Source organism: Pecten maximus, chromosome 1 (genome assembly GCF_902652985.1).
Source record: "Pecten maximus chromosome 1, xPecMax1.1, whole genome shotgun sequence".
In the NCBI taxonomy this organism is placed as follows: domain Eukaryota; kingdom Metazoa; phylum Mollusca; class Bivalvia; order Pectinida; family Pectinidae; genus Pecten; species Pecten maximus.
The window spans coordinates 32,597,334-32,616,034 of record NC_047015.1 but is presented as its reverse complement, the minus strand read 5'-3'; the positions used below and the strand labels follow the sequence as shown (position 1 = coordinate 32,616,034).

Below are 18,701 nucleotides of genomic sequence, written 5' to 3'. Positions count from 1 at the left end.
ACCCCACACTACTATAACTCAGACTCCCCAACTGACTCCCCACTACCCTCTAGTCCTTACTCCCACCCCACACCACTATAACTCAGACTCCCCAACTGTCTCCCCACTACCCTCTAGCCTTTACTCCCACCCCACACCACTATAACTCAGATTCCCCAACTGACTCCCCACTACCCTCTAGCCTTTACTCCCACCCCACATCACTATAACTCAGACACCCGACTGTCTCCCCACTACCCTCTAGTCCTTACTCCCACCCCACACCACTATAACTCAGACTCCCCAACTGACTCCCCACTACCCTCTAGCCTTTACTCCCACCCCACACCACTATAACTCAGACTCCCCAACTGACTCCCCACTACCCTCTAGTCCTTACTCCCACCCCACATCACTATAACTCAGACACCCCAACTGACTCCCCACTACCCTCTAGTCCTTACTCCCACCCCACATCACTATAACTCGGACACAACTAACTGTCTCCCCACTACCCTCTAGCCCTTACTCCCACCCCACACCACTATAACTCAGACACCCAACTCACTCCCCACTACCCTCTAGTCCTTACTCCCACCCCACATCACTATAACTCAGACACAACTCACTCCCCACTACCCTCTAGTCCTTACTCCCACCCCACACCACTATAACTCAGACACACCAACTGACTCCCCACTACTCTCTAGCCCTTACTCCCACCCCACACCACTATAACTCAGACACCCAACTCACTCCCCACTACCCTCTAGTCCTTACTCCCACCCCACACCACTATAACTCAGACACCCCAACTGACTCCCCACTACCCTCTAGTCCTTACTCCCACCCCACACCACTATAACTCAGACACCCCAACTGACTCCCCACTACCCTCTAGTCCTTACTCCCACCCCACACCACTATAACTCAGACACCCCAACTGACTCCCCACTACCCTCTAGCCCTTACTCCCACCCCACATCACTATAACTCAGACACCCAACTCACTCCCCACTACCCTCTAGTCCTTACTCCCACCCCACACCACTATAACTCAGACACCCCAACTGACTCCCCACTACCCTCTAGCCCTTACTCCCACCCCACATCACTATAACTCAGACACCCGACTGTCTCCCCACTACCCTCTAGTCCTTACTCCCACCCCACATCACTATAACTCAGACACCCAACTCACTCCCCACTACCCTCTAGTCCTTACTCCCACCCCACATCACTATAACTCAGACACACCAACTCACTCCCCACTACCCTCTAGTCCTTACTCCCACCCCACATCACTATAACTCAGACACCCCAACTGACTCCCCACTACCCTCTAGTCCTTACTCCCACCCCACACCACTATAACTCAGACACAACTGAATCCCCACTACCCTCTAGCCCCTACCACCATGTCACCACATCACTAAAATTCTGACACCCTATCACCCCTGTCTAGTGCCTACCCACTACCCCTTACCTTCTCATCACTAAAACTGAAACACAATCAGCTGCCACCCAATCTCCCTGTATCCTTAAAGCTGACATATCTTCATCCCTACTAAACCAATATCACTTCAACTGAAAATCCATTACCCTACTGCCTCCCTAACACCGCGAAATCACTAAGACTGACATACCACCAGGATACTAGTACCCTTTCCCTAAAAACCAACCCCGCCTCTGCCCCCGCCCCTGCCCCACCCCAGTACAGCATCAACACAAATGCGAATATAATACAATAAAAATTCAAAATGGACAAGGAAATTGTGGATAAAAATTCCTACATCTTGTAAGAAGATCTGACCAGCTGTCACTAATCCTCCCCACGTGGTTGTATATATAAGAATATTGGAATGTATCTTTAGTATATATTGGCGTGTTACGGCTGTACAATGACTCTCTACTGTGTCCAATATCACACAGGTAACTTGTTCAGGTAAGGAAAACAGGTAACACTCGTTAATACTGCACAACATGTGTGAGAAGTTGTAATGGCCGCCTTGGTTTGAGGACTATGGTCCTGGAGGTAGTCTGGCACTTATTAGTCGTGCTGTATCTCGTGATGGCTGTGGTGTCTAGGGCAACCACCCTGATATTGAATCTGATAGTTGCCGTCATAGAAGCATTGTTCATGACAGCAGCTGTAACCCTAAATTCAGACGGATCTACATTTAAAGTGTAAAGTGGGTCGTGATAGTTTTGTGTCACTGATTTCTCATTAGCATTGTTGTAATTCTTAATGGTAACTCCAGTTGAGTTTTACTTCAGGTTTAATATTCAATTTACACAAAATTTCAACCCATAATAATTTTAAAAATTATCTTGTTCTTTTTAGGCTCCAAACTTTAGAAAGCGAATGTGATCAACTTAAACAAGAAAATCCTAAATTACGACTGGATATAGAGAGATTACGAAATGTAAGTAATAACACAGCCATGTATTGGCAATGTGATATCTCACACATTACATACTGGCGGCTGTTCAATAATACTGTACCGAAAAGTATGTTGGATTGGGAATAGTACTTAAAATAACAGAATGATGTATCAGAACAGGACACAATTTTACAATGTTATTCTTCCTTTGTAGTTATAACAAGTTTTAACCGTCATCGATTGTAATTTACTTGGCTACATTTTCTCGACATTACTATAACCTAAGTTAATCTAACGTAGGAATTCATCATAGATACGCATTCTATATTTATCTTTATATAACATGTGCTATGTATTCAATACAGATAGACATTCTCTGCAGTGCTTGTATTGGTACAACGTAACCGCTATATGACCATTTCTTCACTGAAATATTGGCAGCATAAAGGAGTTTTACAAAATATTGCAGAAGATGAAAAAATATACATGAATGGATTTTATTTTGTAGGAAAAAACAGAACTCCAAGAAAAGTTGTCCGAAACACAGATTGACTATAATACATTGTTAGGTGAACATGAAGATTTTAAACGACGATCAGAAAGGGAGCGAGAAACAACAGGCCAGGTAGGTTGTCCTCAATCTTAGGTTTAATGTAGGGGCCTCTAACCACAGGTCAAGAACGATAATCAAAAAGTGAGTGCAAAACAACAGGCCAGGTAGGTTGTCCTCAATCTCAGGTTTAATGTAGGGCCTCTGATCAAAGGTCAACAATGATCATCAAAAAGTGAGAGCAAAACAACAGGCCAGGTAGGTTGTCCTCAACCTCAGGTTTAATGTAGGGCCTCTAATCAAAGGTCAACAATGATCATCAAAAAATGAATGCGTAAAACAACAGGCCAGGCTCGGGGTGGAGAGGGACTCCTGACATCAAGCCTTCCTATATTGACCACTCTGCATGGAAAGGACAACTGATTCTCTCCAAGATTGTAACCTTAACAACCAATTACAGTCAAGGAAAAATTATTATTGGAAGACAGTATTGTAATAAGTCTTTAGAAACTAGCTTTCAGAACTAAGTTGTAGTCGGTCATTAATAATTTTCAAATGTACTATATATAGGTTTCAAAACTTCAATTTTCTTTTTTAAAATGATAAATCATCTGACAAGATGCATCCCAAAAAGGTTAAGGATATATATGAATTTGAAACCAGATTAAGGCTATCATTTATTTTGCTTTATATTCTGTGAAGTCAATGATAGGGAGAGATTTGAATATAACATAATGCATTTTTGTTTCCAGTTATTAGATGAGTTAGGGAAGGAGCTGGGAGAACTGCGACAGTATAAAATAGATATGGACCTACATCGGCCTAGAGGGGAGAGCCAGGGCGAGTTACCGGGACGTTATCATGCCCTTCAGACGGAAGTGACAAGGTTAAAAGAGGTGAGATAACACAGCACATGTAACTGTCTCTCCAGCTTTCACCATTGTTTCATACCACTGATTTGGTTGCCTTTGAAAGGTTATATATTATACGTGTGGTGCTAACAGTGTTTTGAGGTCAAAACGCATTACTTCGAGTTAAAAATCATACATATGGTGACAGACTGTTATTAGTTTGGGGTAGTGATTGGCTTCAGGCTACTAACTAGTTTTGTTTTTGTTAGAGAAACAACAATCTGATATTCAGATTCTAATAAAATGCTGAAAGCCTTCATAAATGTTGTTATTTTCAAGGGGCTCCACTTTTTGCTACTTTTGACGATTACATAAAATCACAAAAAGTAGATTCTTTGAAAGTAACATCTAAGAGGAGGTTGGTGTCAGTATCAAAATTTATGCAAAAAATGCACCCTTTTACTTAATAGATTGGCAAAACTGCAAAAGTTTGAGCCATAGGAAAAAACAACCTTTATGATATTTTTGTAATATTGTTTTCACAAGCATCTCTGTATTATCTATTTATATAACAATTTGTCAGTAGATTTCTCTTACATCTACTTGTAATATCTATATATGTATGTGTACAATTGGGTCTTGGTTTTTATATCAATACCATTTTCATTACACAAGGCCTTAACCGTTGAATGGAGGACTTTAAGCAAGGTTTGTATTTCTAAAACTTAACATAGTGGCTGTATATCTTATCTATATAGGATTATCTCCCCATTTCTCTAAAACTGCATCTTGGCTGCTTCTGGTGACAGTTGTACTATGGTTATAGATGTAAATTCCATGACCGTGAAACACTGAACAAGCACTCACGCACTGTGTGAACTAGCTCTTTGTTGTTTTGTTTGCCTGTTGTATTTTTCTGTTTCAGTTTTCAATTTTTAAGATTTATTTCTGTATTTATGAATTTAAACACTTGCATTGCACAGGATGAAATTTGCTACTTGTACTCGTGCAAAAGAAATGAACAGAGAATTTCATACTAACCAGAACTTGTCTTTATATCGTCAGGGATCATAGTTGTTTTTAAGTTGTTGAAATCTCAGAGGATTTGTTCCATGCTCGTCAGATAGCTTGGGTTGTTGTACACTGCAACATAACACAATAAGATTTTCCAAAAAGAAAAGTTGATGTACTCTTAAATAATTTCCTGTAAAACCACTGATATAGGGCCTAGACATACAGATACATGTACCAAGTCACGTGATAGTATATAGCATGGTTAGCACAACCTCAGGTAAACATCTTAGGTTTATCACTATCCGGTCTAGTTTGTATTTCTCAGGTAGCTGAGGCTATCAACCATTCTTTGCTGTTGTGCTTGTCAAGATACATCACTGTAATTGTTTTAGATATCTTGTGAGATAGCCACCACCACTACTGACTACTAACATGGCAACCCTGTCTCAAAATGACCCTGACTGAAACCATCAGTACCAAATTATTAAAACAGTTTGATGAACAAGATCAACAGTGCTATCAGTGTCATTCTATCATAAAGTTTTAACATTGAGACTTCTTAGTTCTTACCTTTAGAGTTATCCCCCCTACCATTGGAACTGGATTAACACTCCAAAATTTCCACACACATACTTAATCTTCTCATCTGAGTAAAATTTCCATACCCTTTCTTAACCTTGATATTCTTGATGTGGTTTACTGGTAGAAGTAGCTTTTGTAAACTTGTGTTTTGGGAACAGGTTTTCTATATTTGATTATATGTGTACAAAAGATTCAGACATTAACAGTTATATGTCTCCAATAGCTATGTCAGATAAATCTTAACTGGAACAGACATGTTTGTCCATACAGTAACTGTATGATGCATTTCCCATAAATATACTTAGCTTGCAAGCATGTGTGGCATATCAATTAACTGGGTGAAAAAAATGCATGATATAAACATTGTATTTCACTTACCTTGATATTGTGCATGGGACATAACTGAAATACACATGCTTTGTGAAAAACAAGTTTAATTGCTTCAGTTAGTAACTCAATTTTCATCAGTCACTATTTTTGCATCATACTGTGATCTGAATATATTACCAGGTATTTAGGACAGGTTTTATTCAAATGTCTGAATCTACATTTAAAATGAAATTGTTTTATGTCTGTGGCCAGGATAGCTTGTTGGAGGCCAGATTTTGTCTGCTTGCTTTCAGGAAGGGTTTCTGTTCAATCTTTGCTCATTGAAGTCAAGATTAAACAATGATAAGTTTATGTAGATGCTAGATTAAAGCCGACAAATCAGTGTCACAGTTGTCATGATCTGTTGAAAATATTAAAAAAGTTAACTACATTTAATTGATAAAAGAAAAAACTACTCAAGACAGATTGTTGAACCAAAAATATGTATTAGGGAAGCCAAAGCAATGTTTCCTCATTCAAATTTTAGAATTATTTGAGTACAATTTATTATACATAGATGGCTGCCTATATGATACCTGTCTTGAGGAAGTTTGTTATATCTACATGTATAGTGTTATCTATCCAAGGAGCTGCATTATGAAAAATTCCCCAAAATTGTTCTGTTTCTTCATAAGCTTGAATTCCAGGGATTATATTTATGCTTAAGTGGAGTTAATGTGGGAACTTTTGGAAGTTTTGTGCTAACACAATTTTTCTTACAATTTTCAAGGAAGTCCTGCCAAAGTCTATCGCTCTCCTATATAATCTGTTAAATAATAAAGGCAACAATAACCACCTACCAACCCTAGAATATGCAAACAGGAAACACTTGCTATATTTTTTGGCCTAAATCATTCATGAACCTGTATACAAGGGCATAAAAAAGCAATAAATAACCTTGTACAAGTGTATAGCTGTAAATGAAGACTTAATCTGTAATTATCACAATACAATGTACTACAAATAAAAAAGTAAGGAAAATTATATTGAATTAGATATTTCCTGGATATTAGAACTCATTATACACATGTTTGAATTTATTGACCAATATTTATTAACTTTGTAGGAGAACAAAGCTCTCCATGACACAAATGAGGACCTGAGTGCCCAGCTTCTCACCAATTGTTTGGAGGAGGGACGCTCTCTAGTCCAGAATAAGGAAAACTCTTTGGCTGCAGAACTCGACCATCTCACCAAAGAGGAGGTAACTTGGGTTTCAAGAGTTAGCTCCCTTTTAGTTGTGTAGAGATTGAACTTAATTACTGTTAAAGTTCAATGAATTATTCTAATTAACTTATAGTAATATCGTTGTAGAAAACTATTTTACATTTAATTTGGAAATCTTTCATAAATTATACTAGATTTTGATTGGCTGACATATTTATGATAACTTCCTGAATTTTTTTTTTTTTTTTTACATTTTGATAATGTTTATAATTTTTTATGTTTACTTCAGTTGATGGACAAGTTGAGAAAACAAACAGATATCAATATTCGTCTGGAGGCTTACGTCGACCGGATACTCCTACGAATAATGGAGATGAACCCCACCCTGTTGGAAGTGTGAGAGTTTAAACAGTGCTTGTACTAACATTGAAAGTTGTTTTTATTTATTGTTGACAAATTTCTGTGATATCAATACTCCAATATTGAAATTGTTCTACGTTGGAGATTCTGAAGTGGCATTGTTTAAATATCATGCATGTCGTCCAACATTAGAAATTTCTCGTAAATATCATTTGGAAGAAGTTGAGAGCATCTCCTGTTTTATATACAATGCTGGATTTTCCTGACCACACTGCCAAGGACTAGCTAGAATACACCCGAATGTATAGCAGGTCCTGGGACAGGGTCACATTTTATAAATGTGATATTTGTCCACTGTACTAGATCTGCTATAGCCACGGGCTGGAGAATTGTCTGGGTTTCCTCTACACTACTGAAGTGTGGACCGACAACACTAAACAGATATACATGGAAATTATATCCTAGGTTTGTCAAGTTGCTTTTCAGAATGTGCAATATTAGGATTTAAAGTTGATATCCTAAGAAAAGAGAGACATACCATATCAAATAAATCCATAAATACATTGGAAGCCTAATATATATCGGTGGTAAAAATGTCGAAATGTGGTTTAACTTCATTTTAAACAAGCATGACTTTAGACATTCCTAGCAGGAATTGTATATTATACTTAACATCAATTAGAACAAAGAGCAAGCATTTGATTTGTTTCCACTACAGGTAGGACAGAACCTAATACAAATCAGAAAAAAATGCAGAGTAGGACACACCTCAATACAAACCAGAAACAATTGCAGAAAACGTTATAGATACAAAAATGTATTTGTATGATTATTTTTTTTTTTTACAAAATCGTTATTACATTACATTAGTTTGATAGTTCTCATTTTACCAACTCAGAAAACACCTTTATGGCATCGACAGTATCTACTTGTATGAAAATGTAAATAAATATTATAAAGTTTGTTGTTTCCATTGGTCATTGTATAAATGACCAGTGACTCCTACTTGTAGGCCATAATATGTCCACTGTACAATCTGGATCATACTACAGTGGACCACTTAAATCTGGCATTTTACTTACATACACTGTACTGATACAGTATAAAAAGGGAGACACATTGCTGTGCTTGCCTTAATATATGCTCAACTCTGTATTTTTATACAACAAACCAGTGATATACAAACCATTCCATCCTATGAACACATTTAAGTGCAGAATACCTATTTTTCATAGAGAGAAATATTTGATAAAATAATGGTTTTAAAAATCATTGATTCACACATGTGATTGCATAAATTGTTATTTAATTTGTCTGTGTGTCAGGTTTTATATCTTTGAAAAAATCTTAGTTTTTTTTTCATATTTTGATACGGTAATGTATGGTGGTAGATTTGTACATGTTGAGAGAAGTGTAAATGGGAGGTGCGATGTAAGGGAGGTAACTCGCATATATTTAGCGACATATCTCCAAGGGAGATAACTAGTATAAACTTATATATGATTGTTTCAGAGAATCCAATAATTTTATCACAACTACCATAGCCATTTGCAAGAGTAATCTACATTTGATGTATTCCAAGTAATTACCTGGTTTGTTTGTGTGTGTTTTTTATGTTTTCTATTTTTAATGTTCTGTGATGAACTACTGGAACAATTGTCTCAAATAAAAATGGTAGTAGTCAGAATTGAAATATTTGATGAAAAAAAATACTTGTCTGATGCGTCATTTTAACAGTGAAAATGTTATGGAGATAGCTGTACCACTGTCGTGTAGTAAAACGTGTTTATAGGAACGAGTTTCTTCATTTTTTTCTCCTTATCTATTTTTCTTTTTTTAAATGCTGAAATTCTCATCTTATAGTCAATATAGACATTTAAAATTAACTTAAAAATAAAGAAAACCCCATTATCACCCTCATTTCGTGGTAGTTCTAGTCTGATTGGTTGGTGTAGAGACTTAGATTAATATTTTAAGTCTGTGTTTTGTGCCATGTCCTACAGTACATATAACATATTTCAGACAATTTCTAAAAACAGTCTTCTACAGATTTTAAAAGTCACCTGTCATGATGAATATGACTGGTGGTTGCATGTTTTTGTATGATTGTGATGATGTGAAATAGCCCATTATTTGTTTATTTATTTTCCAACAATAACTTAATAAATAAATATAACTGTGTTTTTATTTCCAACAAATTTGATTTCCATTTAAACAAATCATGTATTTAGCTAATAGATAAATTCAATGTGTTAATTGATTAACCAGGTAATGTAAATCATGATTTTTTTTTTAATTTACATTAGTAAATTTACATAAATGGGCAGTGCCTATGTTATATATTTGAAATTGTAACAATTTATTATTTATTCAAATCTATCCAAACTTATATTATAGGCTACCATATTTATTACAGACACATTCCGTTCTGCAAGCCGGAACCTAACTTAAAGAGTACTGATTATACTGTGATTGTTTCCATGTTGAGCATGGTCAATTTTCCATATCCTCAGAAAAATTGCAGAATTATTTAAATTAGTATTTTTACAATTTTAATCAATTGTTTTGATAGACTTATGAAATAAAGAAAAGTATATTGTGACTATAAAGATGACTATTGAAACCTTTGAAATGTTAATGAAGATAGGACATAGTGTGTGAAAACTCTCAGGGACTTGGCAACAATTCCTAAACTCACAATCCCTTGATATGAATTATGATACATTATCAAGGTCATGGGGTGGAGGATCTGTGCCAAGTTCCTGTGTAAAACCGAAATATTTTGTAACTCCTGGGTTATGAGTACTGTTGTGTGTCATAATGTTGTCACAAATATAATATGAATGTAACTGTTTTCGTATAAGTACACAGTTTTTTTCTCTGTTTTTCGAAATGTTGCAAATAAATTAAGTGAAAAAATGCAAGTGTTGTATGGAAAAATAATAAGATGCACCAAAGGAAGATTGATAAAATGTCACCTTTTATATGTGTCACCTTTTATATGACCTAAAATGTGTATCACATGTGTGACATTGAAGTCAATAATGTATCCGCTCATGGCCGATACTTTGTCTTCCTGTGAGTATCGGAATTTAGATTTGGGTGTTTGTTTTTTTTTGTATTTAGCTTGGTTTCCTTGACCAAATTTGATGTGTGGATTATCAAATGTGCAATTCATGATCTGGAATACTACGGTTCAATTTTCGGTAAAGAACATGATATTTGGTTGGATTTTAGGCATTGGTAATAACTCTTTCAGCACTGGTGTGTATAAACATTCAATATTCAAAATCAACATATTAAAATGCTTCTCAATCAGAAAGGATTTTTTCTTCTGGTGTTTTTAATTAATCAAGAGAGATACGCATTTTAGCAGAATGTCATTCCATTGAATTCTTGTTATTTCATTAAAGTATTCAGTCAAACAATTCGTCACGTACTGTTCTCGGTTACATAAATTAGTTCATATTCTTGTTACTTTGCTAATTATTCAATGCATTTTAATAGAAAATAATTTGTTCATATTTTTGTTGAAATTTTCATCAGATTTCCAGCCCAGATTGTTGCATATATATATCAGTTAAAAAACTTAAAACAGGTAAATGAAATATGAGATTGGTCATGGTTTGTGTTTGACCATTGAATGGTTTGTTATTGTCTAATGAGTGCCTTTAAGACATTATTCAAAGACAGTATGTTGAACAAACCAGCCCTGTTAGTTTCGAGGTGTTGTTGCCGTGGTTACAGAGAATCACCTCTAACATTCAAATATGTTATCACCAGTAGGTCTGTCGTTAGAAAAACAGCAAAGAAAATGCAAATAAAAAACAACAAATACTTTGTGGTAATTGTCTTGTTTTGTTGACAGTAAAAGAATATTATAGCTGCAGATGGTCAGCTTCCTTTGATATTTAATGGCTGGGTCCGCTATCAAACCACCAAAGTTTCCATCAGTAGGAAGATGGAGTCGACGGATACACAGACTATAGGCTACAGAAAGACCAATGCATACAAGTATTTTATTACATTTCTCTTTCTCGTCACAGTACCTGCAAACAGTTATGATTTTATGCTGCTGGTCATTGAGTCAAGTCATCAATTGCTGGATGTTTCAACCCTTAACTCAGAATATCCTCAAGATGGTGTCAGCAAGAAGTGCTCAGTCTCCTATCCTCCATGGCCTGGATTTCAGGGTCTTTGATCTCTCCTTAGTCAACAGGATGCCCCTCTCTGCTGCTTGTGCCATGTTGTTGATGGCCTTTGTACGTGCTTTTCCCTGAACACCGATCACCCCTATTATCTTCCAGTATGCTTCCTTTCGTGGGCCTCGTTTTCTGGTCTCCCTTGTACTGTCAGATCCACTAAGACAGGTTTCTGTGTAGAGCTGGACTGAAGATGCATGTCTGGTTTCAGGATGGGGTGGAGGGTTCGCTATACTATTCTAGCCAAGGCAAGCTTCTTTTCCATTTACCGTTAACGTCCAATGGTTGGCTCCTCCAAAAATACCAGTTGTTCCTGTCCTACCTGGTTTGTTCTTCGGCTGCTCTCCTTCTCTGACGAAGCTGACGAATCTGTCTGCTGTCCCTGGTCGTGTCTCCAGCGATATCTGCTTTGTTGCAGAACGGCAGTATTTGGTCCAGCTTTCCCACTGTCGGACTCCAGTTCGGTAGATTTGCTGGCGTTGGAATAACGTCGTATACTCCCTTCAAGATGAATTGGAGCTGTCACGGTGTGTACTCCCATTTGTTGTCCAATGTAAGTCTCCTTTTACTTGTTTCCCATGATGGCCATGACCCTTGGTTGTCCATCTCTGTTCTGACGTGACTGCTTTCCCATCTAATTTGTTACACCACTGGTGATATCGCCCATCCGTCAGGTTCTGCCCTGTTGTCATAGTCCTTGTCTGCTCTGACTCGCAGCGTCGGCATTATCATTGTGTCTCGGACGTGACTCTTTCTCTGCCCTGGATGCTGACAACTTCCTCGCCGTCATCACTTCGACCCCTGCTGACTTTCTCGTCTCTGAGTCTTTGAGGATCATGTTGAATCTCGCCGACCGTGTCTTGACCTCATCTACAATGGAAGAAAATGGCAGCTGAAATTTCGTTGTTCTGTTGTGCTGCAAAAGAAAATCTCTGGTATCCAAAGCCATCGTCGTAGGTGCCTTGTTGCCCAATTTTACCGATGTCTATGACTTCTATGTCCTGTATCTGGTAGAAACAAAATGTAATTAAATATAAATGGCAATGTTGCCTAACAGGTATTTGTCGGTGCTTCATTTACACAGTTACAAATGTCACAACTGCATGCTTAAAGCAAGTAAACTCATAACAACCATGCACAAGTAATCTTGAGTACAACGTAACGCCTTGCTATGCATTGTAGTTTATCTCGTCTGTAATTAGGTCATCGCCAGTGGGTTATTTTCTGTGAACTGCTTTTTGTATTTGTCTATTCGTTAATTATCAAACCGGTTTAATACTAAAACCGTGCACCATAAATGTACATTATCTTGATAAAAACTGTTCTAGTCCTACCACTACATATACAGGATATCGATAAAAATGTCTAGATTCAATCTGAATCGAGGGTGAAAATTCTTGGTTCATGTATTCAAATATTAAAATTACATGAACAGTGTATTCGTCAAGCACACAGGAACATTGTAAGATTTCTCAAGAACAGAGGCAATGTACGTATAATACACACATATATAAACAGTTTTAAAATGTGTACCAAGTCCCTGTGACCAGACATTGTCCTTGAATCCATCGCCAACTCCAACTAACCGATGAAATCCGTTTTAACAGGTCCCCGTTATATTGGTGTACAAGCTCTTAGTCGTCACCCTTGATAAGATCGAATTAATTGTAACTACTTAGCGTGCCCACTTAGGGAAAGTCAACACTCACACCTAAATGGGCGTTTTATACCCTCCCCAGAACCGGTCTAATTAGGTCTATGGACAGCTCCTGGGTTTTACGACCGATCAGAGGAAGGGGAATGCAGCACCTCACCATAGAAACTCCATAAAACGGCTGTTAAAAACACTGACGACTGTGGCGGAAAGCTGCGTGGTAGGGCATTGTCGATATATATTTGATGAACTGTATCAACTAATAATATTTTACATCTGATTTAAATTTCAAACCTAATACATCGATTAGAATATTTTTATAGTGTATACTATATATTGTATGTTTATGGAGGTTCGGGTTAAAGTATGTTATGTACACCAGCTTCGTGCATGATTCATCGCGGTACAGGTAGACTACACAAAGGTGAAGGTCGTCCTCACACTATGTCGTTGAATATGTCATACACGTCTGTTTGGAAAATCTCTTGTCTACGTGTTTTAACTGTGAACGTTATCGCGTTCCTTTGACATAGGAACGGTGATAAATTGACTTACAAACTACGCGGACGTGCAGTTGCACGACAGACTAGTGATGTCATTGTCCTTTATCTGCTTCCTTATGATTGGTACACACAAAACAGCTTTTTCTCGATATCCTTGACACCCTTCGGTTACTATTGATATTGCGTGCGTCAGCCACTCGAAAATGTATAAACACTAAATGTGTACTTCAAAATTATATTAGTTTCACGGTGTGTCATAATTAATTTCTTCGTAATCAACCGCGTACCACATCAATGTTCTGAAAATTTGATAACGTTTTGAACCGATATAGTTGTACAATCAATATAGTGGAGTTTCCGATGGAACTTTTTCTATGTATTGATGTATTTTAGTATAGTAATGTGATTTGTCGATGCGGTGATTCGTATCAGTATCAAGTAATGCTGTTCAATGTTCTCGTAAAACAACACAGTACCAATGTCCTTATGAAGGAACACCAATGTTCTCGTAAAACAACACTGTACCAATGTCCGTATGAAGGAACGCCAATGTTCTCATAAAAACAACACAGTACCAATGTCGGTATGAAGGAACGCCAATGTTCTCATAAAAACAACACGGTACCAATGTCGGTATGGAGGAACGCCAATGTTCTCATAAAAACAACACGGTACCAATGTCCGTATGAAGGAACGCCAATGTTCTCATAAAAACAACACAGTACCAATGTCGGTATGAAGGAACGCTAATGTTCTCATAAAAACAACACGGTACCAATGTCCGTATGAAGGAACGCCAATGTTCTCGTAAAACAACACGGTACCAATGTCCGTATGAAGGAACGCCAATGTTCTCATAAAAACAACACAGTACCAATGTCCGTATGAAGGAACGCCAATGTTCTCGTAAAACAACACGGTACCAATGTCCGTATGAAGGAACGCCAATGTTCTCATAAAAACAACACGGTACCAATGTCCGTATGAAGGAACGCTAATGTTCTCATAAAAACAACACGGTACCAATGTCCGTATGAAGGAACGCCAATGTTCTCGTAAAAACAACACGGTACCAATGTCCGTATGAAGGAACGCCAATGTTCTCATAAAAACAACACAGTACCAATGTCCGTATGAAGGAACGCCAATGTTCTCATAAAAACAACACAGTACCAATGTCCGTATGAAGGAACGCCAATGTTCTCATAAAAACAACACAGTACCAATGTCCGTATGAAGGAACACTAATGTTCTCATAAAAACAACACCGTACCAATGTCCGTATGAAGGAACGCTAATGTTCTCATAAAAACAACACAGTACCAATGTCGGAATGAAGGAACGCTAATGTTCTCATAAAAACAACACAGTACCAATGTCCGTATGAAGGAACGCCAATATTCTCATAAAAACAACACAGTACCAATGCCGGTATGAAGGAACGCTAATGTTCTCATAAAAACAACACAGTACCAATGTCCGTATGAAGGAACGCTAATGTTCTCATAAAAACAACACAGTACCAATGTCCGTATAAATGAACGCCAATGTTCTCATAAAAACAACACATTACCAATGTCCGTATGAAGGAACGCTAATGTTCTCATAAAAACAACACGGTACCAATGTCCGTATGAAGGAACGCTAATGTTCTCATAAAAACAACACGGTACCAATGTCCGTATGAATGAACGCCAATGTTCTCATAAAAACAACACGGTACCAATGTCCGTATGAAGGAACGCCAATGTTCTCATAAAAACAACACGGTACCAATGTCCGTATGAAGGAACGCCAATGTTCTCATAAAAACAACACGGTACCAATGTCCGTATGAAGGAACGCCAATGTTCTCATAAAAACAACACGGTACCAATGTCCGTATGAAGGAACGCCAATGTTCTCATAAAAACAACACGGTACCAATGTCCGTATGAAGGAACGCCAATGTTCTCATAAAAACAACACGGTACCAATGTCCGTATGAAGGAACGCCAATGTTCTCATAAAAACAACACGGTACCAATGTCCGTATGAAGGAACGCCAATGTTCATGTGTGTACATCACTCCGCGGACTTGGATATGTGAGTAGATATGCGATATTGTTACGTCAGAATGGTCATGGTGAAGCAAATACACTGTCTTTAGAAGTAGTTCACATGGCGACGGTCTGTTGAAGCAGCGTCGGTGTTGTCTTGAGACGTGTACATGTATAGTTTTGTTGAATCAACTTATTTTTTTTTTTTTTTTTTGTGGCGTCATCTCGATATTCTGATTACAAATGTATATTCCTTTATTGATATACTGTATACAGGGGATCTCACTTATAGTAATACTGTATCCCGCTTATAATATTTTATACCTAATTAGTAATTTCCAATGCGTTGAAATGTCAATATTAGAATATTTTTTACTGGTTGGAAGTCTTTATCGAGATAGAAAAATGGCTACACAACTACGTCCCTGCGACAACAGAATTCCAGGCATACAGTTAACATAGGTTGCTTAACCTATTAAATCCGTTATATGAATAGAGGAAGACAGAGCCGTATCAACCAAGGACAACTCTTGTTTATAAACACAAACCAAAAAAAAAGCAATCGCCTGTGTTCTAAAGTGATAGACATGAACAAGAGATATCGCAGGCACTACTCCTTCGGGGGCTTCGGGGTCTTTTATCGAACCGATCATCTGTACAGATGGGTGGCGTGCCATCAGATACGGTACCTGTGTGTCGGCCTCTTTGATCTTAGGTTAAAAGCTAGACGACCACATATCGGGTTTACCTTGAACTAACTTATTAGCACCAATGAAATAGACAGACGACATCTGACTAAAAGCCTGTCGTTTTCTCACGTTTGTTTCAAATGGTCGATTAAGTAGACTAGTTGTATAAGTCGACCTGATTAACTAATAACATGAGTCGGTATGATTAGTAGAAATATTTAACGTATGTTACTAACTCATATGCATTCATTATAACTTGGTGATGATGTCGATTTCAGGTTTTTTTGTATATTGATTAGAAAGCAATTAGTCTTACATACATATAGATCCAGCCACCGTGTCTAATGTTTGTACGTCAGAATCTGTCGACAGACATGTTAATGCATATTAATGATCATCATTTATAGCTTATTTGTTTTCCCCGACCAATCTGTTCGCGGATAAACGCAATGCCATTTGTCTTCCTTGTTAATTCCATAATATTTCAACAGTAAGTAGGTGTGTACCAATGGACATATCGTAATCAATATTGTCATTGAATGTTTGAATCTCCCCTGCTTGTTATACATGTATACGAAATGGCGAGTCTATTCAAAGATGTAGCCATAGACACTGGTATTCCTCATTCCGTCTGTGTTTCCCTAATGCCATATTCCCGCGGGCTGTATAGATGAGAACTATTCCATATAAAGATAGGATATATGGATTCGTCCGATGAAGATCTTGTGTTCAGACCACTGGGAAATAGAACAGAAAGACTTATTGAATTAGTGAACAATAAAAATATATGACAATACAAAGATGCACGATGAGAAATTAAACATTTATATGAAATGCGACTTTTGGACTACAGCCTCTTCTTTGGAGATGTAGATAATGTGTAATTTCCGGTATAGTGACTTCGCACCAGTATATCGTACTGTTGCGAACATGTCCTTAGCAATCACTGACGAGTCCTAGAAGAAAGAAACAGTTGTATAAACGGCAGAGCAAAAATGAATTAAACTGTACCATATATTTAACTCTGAAGTTGTAATGATGTACAATCCTTATCCATACATGATTCAGTTTATGATGTATAAGAATTGGTTAATGTATTTTCTATATATTTATAAACCAACAGTAGCCTTCACCTTCAAACACTGAAATACTAGCTCACCCAAGTTCATATACGTTCGATCTATTTTCATTGCTGACCTTTGCACACTACAGTGATGGCATGGATTTTGAACTGGATGAATACATTGCATGCCCCGATTTAGACTGGCCACCAGTCCCTAAGTCCTAAGTTTGTTTGTTTTAAGAAAATTCTAGAGAGGGGCCAGTCTAGCCCCTGATTCCACTCCCATCTTACGTACGGCGGGAGGGGTTAAAATACTCGTTTGTATCAAATACATAGTGGTCACAAAACATGCCACTTCTTCGTCTCGTAAATTGTGATCACAAGTTTTAGAATTCTGATGATTTCATAAATATAAACCAAACCTCTTTATAAAACATATAATGTTATCTTATTTATTTTTCAGTAAGGCGTTTGAGTAAACATGTGCTGTTCTACCAATGGAAGTAAAGTGGAATTAAAACGATTAACAGTCCAATAGTTGCCTAACCGTCTCCGTAACACCGTGCTGTAACACTACGTACTTGACTTTTCATAACCCACAGTTAAGATTCATATTATGCATATAATGCTGATTATCTAACAATAAAAATCGCCAGACAAATGCAGGTAACCTTCTCCATTGTACTTCAGAATGTAGGTAGCCTTTTCCACTTCCGCTTTACAGGGTACATTACCGCCGGTATAATACCATCACACTAAAGGCCAATCAATATTTGTTTTTTATTTTATCTTTTCAGTAATACACCTGGTTAACTATAGACATGTACTTATGTTGGACATCCGGCGGTCAACCGACACCTGGGGGCTACTAGTTAGTGACCACTCCAATTGGCCCTAAAAATGTCAAGAATGCCATGCCAGGTCCTGAGGTAATACTCGTCAATCCATTTACTTAATCGGCAGGACTATCTGTACATGTAATGGGGCTGGCGATCCTATTGTTATTGTGACAATGCTATCTATTACTGTTATCATAGATTTTTTTTGTTATTATTTGCTTTCGTCGCGTGTTTTCTTTCGATTTCATATAAACAATTCACAAGACATTGCTCATCGGCATGTGTGTGTATTATATACATCGCCGTGTCACCTGCATATGCAATATCACGCCCGGACGCAGTCTTAATTAACCATTCGTGTGTACTAATTATCGGAGAAATATTTCTGACACCTAACCGAAATGTTGTTGTATATTAGCGACGCCTCCTTGTGTCGATATAATTACATCACCTGCC

The 18,701-nt window shown here is 37.5% G+C and overlaps 1 protein-coding gene across 1 annotated transcript in view; it reads left to right on the top strand.

Annotated features, from left to right (window-relative positions):
- Window positions 1-18,701, top strand: part of LOC117330735 (LLGL scribble cell polarity complex component 2-like) — a 104,000-nt gene that overhangs the window by 44,027 nt on the left and 41,272 nt on the right. Inside the window, 6 exon segments of the mRNA XM_033889195.1 lie at window positions 2,324-2,405; window positions 2,872-2,988; window positions 3,666-3,809; window positions 6,796-6,933; window positions 7,186-7,290; window positions 16,842-16,874. Of these exon segments, the coding sequence (XP_033745086.1) occupies window positions 2,324-2,405; window positions 2,872-2,988; window positions 3,666-3,809; window positions 6,796-6,933; window positions 7,186-7,290; window positions 16,842-16,874 (619 nt within the window).